The sequence below is a fragment of the Tupaia chinensis genome, unplaced genomic scaffold, assembly GCF_000334495.1.
Source record: "Tupaia chinensis unplaced genomic scaffold, TupChi_1.0 Scaffold000159_1, whole genome shotgun sequence".
Lineage (NCBI taxonomy): Eukaryota > Metazoa > Chordata > Mammalia > Scandentia > Tupaiidae > Tupaia > Tupaia belangeri.
The window spans coordinates 398,772-405,920 of record NW_006159630.1 but is presented as its reverse complement, the minus strand read 5'-3'; the positions used below and the strand labels follow the sequence as shown (position 1 = coordinate 405,920).

Below are 7,149 nucleotides of genomic sequence, written 5' to 3'. Positions count from 1 at the left end.
GTGGGTCTGTCTCTCCTGCCGCAGCGGCAGGGCAGGCTGGGCTTGTCTAGGAAGGTGGGTAGCCGCAGGGTCTACGTTGGCATCTGCGGTGAGGCTGGAGCAAGATCTCCTCGGTCGGGGGCAGGTAGAGCACGTGTGTGTCCCCTTGACAGTGCCACCAGCCACCAGCACACCTGGCCTCCCGGAAGCCTTGCGAAGGGTGTGGCATGGGCTGCGTGACACGGGTGGGACTCCTTCCCTGGTGTCGGGGAGGCACGCTCAGCAGCGTTGGGTCCTGCTGGGGCAGGGCGAGGGGGAGTAAGCATGAAGTGCAGGTGTACAGGCATGTGTGCTTCACTTGGGCTCTGAGACGGGCGTCAAGGTCAGGCAGGGCGCCTGGCACTTGGGACAACCTCCGAGAGCGCGGCCCGGGCAGGACGTGGCAGGAGGGTTGGGGGCCCGGCAGCAGGCTGCTGTGCTGCCGAGGCAGGCCGGGCACCTAGGAGCCATGCCTACAGACCGGGCACAGGGGTGCAGCCTCGGGCGGGCGTGTGCGGCCGGCCATCTTAGGCCACAGCCCTGACTTTGGAGACACGGAAACCCTGGTGCTCAGGGAAGTGGAGGAAGTGCCCCTGCCACCTCTCCCACGGGGAAACTCCGCAGCCGCGTCTCAGTTCAGGAGAGTCAGACCTCCCCGCCAGTGGGTCGGCTGAGGTTTTCCACAGCAGCCATCCAAGGCGGGGGTGACGCCACACTCCTTCCGGGAGCCAAGAGTGCTGGGCGGGGGCGGCTGCTCTGCAGCCCCCGGCACCCCACCACGTTTCCCGAAGGCGAAGTCGCGGAGACCGGTGCAGAGCGCTGTGCCTGTGGAGGGTGCTGCCGTCCACACTGTCAGTGGTCTGGGGGCGGCCCTCAGGTGGTCCCCCACAGCCCACCACAGGTCTGTCACCTCCCCTTTCTGCACCAGACTCTGGCAGGACCAGAGTGAGACACCACTCACCAGGACGGCCAGGCAGTGGACTTCTGTGGGGTGGGAGCAGCCTGGGCCCCAGAGAAAAGGACAGGTCCCATCAGCCGTGCCCTGCGGGTAGGGCCACTAGCACGCTCATCGACACCTTCCCGGACGCCGTCTGTTCCTGCAGGCCCTACTGCACGAGGTTGGTGGCCGGGTCCCAGGGGTGCGTGTGGAAAGTCCTGCAGAGGGAGCCTGTGGCCCCTGCAGCAGCACCCTCCGGCACTGTGCGCACCCCTCGTAGAAGGGGGAACTGAAGTTTGTACAATTTGAGCAGCTCGAGGGCCTAAGGTCCCCAAGAGTCCTTAAGAGCTGGTCCGGGGTGTGGCCTGGCCCCAGGACTGGGCAGTCTGAGCGGCAGGAGGGCGCGAGTCCCCCAGGTTCGAGCCCGTGAGGGCGCCCGGTGCTGAGGTGTCCTGGAGTCTGCTCTCTGCCCCTGCCTGAGCAGAGCCCTCGTTCGCCCTCTGCCCGGGGAGGTTCAGGGACCTGCAGGAAGAGGTGCCGCTATCGCCATGAGGGAGCTGGCTCGGACGGGCACCTGGCCCACGTCTTCCGGCACACCGCCACGGAGCTGTTCCATGAGGACATCCAGGACCTGGCCTTCCGGGCCTGGAGGTACGAGTGCAGCCGAGGCGCATGCACAGGCTGGTGGCTCTGCCGGTTGGCACTGGGTCCACTGCCCAGGCCACCTGTGTGTGTGCACATGCGCTTGGGGCGTGCTCCCTGCTGGCACTCAGGCTCAGTGGGGGCGCAGGACGGACCCCCGTTCACCTTCCGGGAACAAACACTTCCAGGAGGTCACCCTGGAGAGGAGCAGGGAGGTCCTGCTGCGCTTCGCCGCAGCATATGGCTTCCGGAACATTCAGAACGTCACTCTGAAGCTCAGGAAGGGCACGTCCCCATACCACTTTGTGGAAGTCCTCGTGTGTCCGGGAGGTGAGGTGCTCACCCGAGGCCAGGGGTGCCCCGTGGGTACATGGGGTCGGTGCCTGCTTGGCAGCCACCCTGGACACCAGCCCTCAGCTCTGCAGGCCTGAGGGTGCCCGCCAGCCCCGCCTGTCCCGCCGGCGCGTGTGACAGGGGTGGCAGTCAGGCTGCCTGCGCCTGGCCCTACGTGTGCCAGTGAGAGTAGCAGATGGCGTCTGGAGTGGAGGGCACACCTGGGACCTGGGGGTCGTGCCAGGAGGGAGGAGGCCCATCCCGCCCCTGCCATCGAGTGCTGGGAGAGGCTGTGGGGGCCATGGAGGCAGGGGGCTGGGCCTGGGGGGTACAGCGAGAGGGGGCAGGAGTCGGGGTGGGATGGGTGGGGTCTCCGACGGTCCTGCTGGTGGAGGAGGGAGGGGAGCCCTGAGCCGTGGTAGGCCAGCTGCACCCTGGGTGGGGACCCAGAATGTGCCGCTCAGGGTGTGGGCCGTTGGCGAGACAGGAGACGCCGGCCTGGGTCCAGCTCATGGAGAGGCCCGCTGAACAAGAGGGCCGGGCAGGGCGTGCAGGGCACAGGTGGAGGGGAGCACCTCAGAGAACACTGACGAGACACAGCAGGGGCACGGAGTGAGCACACCACCTGCCTCAGCACCCAGTGGCCCACAGCAGGCCTTTGGGGACAGGGGGGCTGCTGTGCTTCCTGCGTCCGGGCAGCCTGAGGACAGAAGCTCCTGGAAGGCTCCTGGGAAAGCAGAGGACGAGAGCCCGCCTGCCCACCGCCCATCTGCCCCCTGCCCACCACGCACCTGCCCCTGCCCGCCGCCCACCTGCCCCTGCCCACTGCCCATCTGCCCACTCTACCCCTGCCCCTGCCAGGAGCTGCCCAGGGATTGGCAAGGTGAAGGCGTTGCAGAGTGGAGATGCCTCTTCTGAGTGCCTTTATCCTGTTAACCAAGAGGAAGCCCCGAGCCATCAGGTGGTGGTGGAGGCGCTGGACTCTCACATGGCCGACCCCCACTTGAGTCCCTAACCTGGCGGCTTGCTTTCTCACTTTGCCATTCACCCGGTCTCTTCTTCTCTGGCGAGCACGTGTGCCCTATAGCAAATTTTAAAAAAATAGTAAATTCCTTGGAAAAAAAAAGAAAGAGGAAGCCCCAGCACACACAAGGCTAGGTTTTTTTGTTTGTTTGTTTGTTTTTTTAAGAATTTAATCATGGGGACCAGCAGGTGGCGTGGTGTTTAAGGCGCTGGACACTCCCACATGGCCGATCAGGGTTCAAGTCCTGAATCTGGTGGCTTGCTTTCTCACTTCCTCTCTCTCTCTCATTCTCACCCTCTGTCTTTCTCTGCTCAAAACTAAAAAATAAATGAATGAATAAATAAAATAAATAATTACTTTACAAAAAAGAATTTAATCATCATCATTCTTTTCTTTCTTTTTTTTTTTTTTTTTGAGAGGTTTTGCTATAGGGCGCGTGCACTCACCAGAAAGACAGAGAGAGACAGAAAGCAAGAAATCACCCCCCAGGGGGGATGGCCATGCCACAATCCTTTCTCTTCCATTCTCCTCTCGGGATCTTGGGCACGCATGCACACGTGCCCGGCATGAGTTTAAGCCGCCAGGTCTGAGACTTGAACTGTGGCTAACTACATGGGAGTCCAGCGACATAGCCACTACACCAACTGCTGGTCCCCATCATTATTATTTTCTAATTTGCTATAGGATGTGTGCTCACCCAAGAGAGACAGAGAGGGGAGGTGAGAAAGCAAGCTGCCAGATCTGGGATTCAAACCGTGGCCACATGGGAGCCCAGTGCCTTCACCACCATGCTGGCCCCACGAGGCAGGTTTTAAATCCCCGGGGGAGGCAGCACCCCGGTGGTTGTCCATGCCGTGTCACTGGGGCACGTGTGCCTGTGTGTGCAGACCTTGGAGCACGAACCCAGACCCTTCCGCATGGCTTCGGCTTGCAGCCTGTTGCTCAGTGCCGCATCACACAGCCAGCCACAGGAGGCACTGTGACACGTGGCCTACACCATCTAGGGGGCGAGGAGGGGGACGGACAGGCAGCCTGTTGGAGGGCCCAGCACCCGAAGACCAGCATGCTACACAGACGTGAGGGCCAGAGACCAGGCTGGCACGACAGGACTGCCACGTGCTGAAAGGCCGGAGCTCACTGAGGTTCCGGGGACCATCCCGAGTCAGAGATGCTGAGAGGCGGGCACAGGGCCAGTCGGGGGAGATGCGTGTCCACAGCCCGACTCCGAGATGCCACTGCAGCCTTCCTCCCATTTCCCTTTGTCCCGAGCCGCCTCCCTTACAGCGGGCCGTCCGGGCGGAGGCACGAGCTCGCCCCTGCTTGTTTTCCAGGGTCCTTGAACGGCAGAGGCCAAGCCCAGCCAAAGGACGGCCATGCCGACCAGACCTTGCTGCGGCAGATGGAGGGCATCTACTCCGCCATCCCCATGCGGCCGCCCGAGAGTAGCACGCATGTGCAAGAGCTGTACCAGGAGTGGCTGCAGGGGGCCGACACCCCCAGGGCCCAGGCGGGGCGGCGTGCCCCGTCCCAGGGCCTGGAGCGCCGCGCACACCCTCTGGACATCAAGTGGTGAAAGCCGGCCAAGCTGGGCTGAAGCGTGCAAGGCTGAGGGCGAGCACCGGGCGTTCCGGGCTCTCTGCCCCCTGGCTGGAGCCCCTGGTGCAGGTCCACATGGTGCTGCTTCCGTCACGGGGTGCGGGGAGGTCTTGGCCAATACCAGCACGGCCCCTCCGAGCACCTGTCACCCTCACATGATGAAAGCCCCTGGAGAAAGAGAGCAGAGACAGACTGCTGCCTCCCATCCAAAAAAGTCCAAAAAGTGCCTTGTGAAGCACCGAGACCCCCAAGGCTCTGGGTCCTGTGAGAAGGGGGGCGCTCCCAGCCTCCCGCCTGGTAGCCCTCCACCTTGCAAGTGCTCGCCTGGCCATGAATACACCACCAGCCCTCCCGTCGGGAGACGTGTGTGACCTGGCCAGCACTCTGGGGGGTGGGGAGCAGAGGGGGACCCGGGACTGCCGTGGCCCCCACCCCTAGCCCTTCCGTCGCCTCGGTCGAGGCTGTCTTCTCACACGAGCGGGACTTGTTACCGCTGCCCACGAAGCCCAGTGTGCACGCAGGGTGATGCTGCCACCCCGTGCCCTGTGCTGGTGTGAGTGCGCTTCAGGGAGGAGACGGAGCCCATGCGCAGGGCTAGCAGCCCCCACCCCTAGCCCTTCCGTCGCCTCGGTCGAGGCTGTCTTCTCACACGAGCGGGACTTGTTACCGCTGCCCACGAAGCCCAGTGTGCACGCAGGGTGATGCTGCCACCCCGTGCCCTGTGCTGGTGTGAGTGCGCTTCAGGGAGGAGACGGAGCCCATGCGCAGGGCTACCAGCCACTGCGGCCACGGGCCTGCACCACACACCGATGTCCCTCTCGGCATGCAGCGGCCCCACGAGCCAGGGCGCCCCTGTGCACTCGGGCCTCATGGGCGGTGCAAATGCAGCCCCTCAGGGTGTGGAGCCCAGCCCAGCAGGCAGCCTCCACATCGCCGTGTTGTGGCCCATGTCACGTTATGTGCGTGTTTTCTTTCTGTCTGCGCATACTCGTGGCCTCCCCTGAAATGACTGTGGATAAGCAGGTGACGGGTGTCTCAGCATGGAGCTGACTGAGGCAGGGCTATGGCACGGCGAGGGCCATCCCTTCCCCCAGGCCTGACCATCTGGCATGGGTCCAGGAGAGTTATGCCTGTCGCCTCCAGAAGGTGCAGGGACCTGTGTGGAGGGCTGCCCCCTCTGGCCCAGGGAGCACTCGGCCCGGAGCAGCACTGCCCAGCCTGCTCCAGGCCCTGCCACGAGGCACTGGGGTGGGGAGGGAGGGAGACCTGGTTGACCCGAGACGTCCCGGGTCTTGTGGCCGTCCGTGAGCTGTGCCTGCTTCCTTCCTTACAACCCGAACAGCACGAGCAGGGTCCGCCGCGGCGACCTCAGCACTGGCCCGGCCTGGCAGGCCCTGGAGGGAGGGAGGACAGGGAGCTGGCAGGCGCACGGCCGAGTGAGGCGTTGTGTGCGGGGCACTGGCCATCCTCACAGGCGGGCTTCAGGGTGCCGTATTCACCTGGCGCGTGCTCAGGCAGGGATGGGGACGACTCCACGCCGCACTGCAGGTGAGGTTGGGCTCGCACACTGCTGTCAGTCGGCTGGTATGATGCTGGCCAGGGGTGGGCCCAGGGAAGCTCCCAGGGCTGTGCCAACTTCAAGGGTGCCCCACGGCCCCACCTGCCGCCCTGACCCCCACGTCGAGTCTAGGCTAGGTGCGTCGACGTTTGTCTCTGTCCCCGCCCACACCGCGCTGGCTTTGGGTCTGGCACGTCCCAACAGGCTCACCGTCTGCCTACAGCACAGACCTGCAGGCTGAGCGCCTCCACTCAGGGGTGTGCTTGCCACGTGAGGGCGCTGTGCACTTTAGGGGAGAAGGTGCCAGAGGTGAAGTGCCGTTCTTTGGTGAGGGACAGGCCCTCCGCGAGGTCTTGCCATGCTGGGGGCTGAGCTCGGGCCTCCCTCCGGGCTGGAGTTTCTCACGTTTGTGTTTAGCTCTTGGTGAGGAGCGCACGCAGAGAGTGGGCAGTCACCCTGGGAGGGAGAGCCACGCCGCAGACCCTCCGTTCTCGGAGTTAGGGGCACATTGCCGGGTCCAGAGCTCAAACCGCAGTCAGCCATTTGGAGCCAGCGCCCTGACCTCTGTCAGCTGCTAGCCAAGTCTGAAGTTTTTTATTTTTATTTTTTTCAAATTGCTGGAGGGTACGCGTGCACACCAGAGAGAGGAAAGAACCCCCCAGCGAGGTGTGGTCACAGCACAGACCCTTCTCCATGTCACTGCCCCGTCGGGATTCAGGGCTTGTGTGTACACATGTGGAGGAGCCATGGCAGACCACAGGTCAGCCACGTGGGACTGCCCAAAGCAGCATGCTGGGGTGGCCCTGGGAAGGCAGCTTTCACGAGGCAGAGGAGCTGGTGAGAAGAGCAGGCTGTGCTGCGGTTGGGTGCAGCCTGGCAGCCCTGCCCGAGACAGTTCCCCACATGGGACAGGCCCTCCTACGGCAGAGATCCGCACAGGTGCCAGTGGGCAGGAACCGGTGGGGCGGGTGCCCTCCACTGCGTTTGCGCTGGGAGCTGCAGGCCGGCAAGTCGGCTTGTGTCTCGGCCTTACAGCGGATC

General features: G+C 63.9%; 1 protein-coding gene across 1 annotated transcript in view; it reads left to right on the top strand.

Moving 5' to 3' along the window:
* Positions 1 to 4,958, top strand: part of NARF (nuclear prelamin A recognition factor) — a 9,919-nt gene extending 4,961 nt beyond the window's left edge. The window contains 4 exon segments of the mRNA XM_014586658.1: positions 705 to 876; positions 1,387 to 1,606; positions 1,746 to 1,927; positions 4,286 to 4,958. Of these exon segments, the coding sequence (XP_014442144.1) occupies positions 705 to 876; positions 1,387 to 1,606; positions 1,746 to 1,927; positions 4,286 to 4,527 (816 nt within the window). The 3' untranslated portion in view covers positions 4,528 to 4,958.
* The last annotated feature ends 2,191 nt before the right edge of the window (positions 4,959 to 7,149 follow it).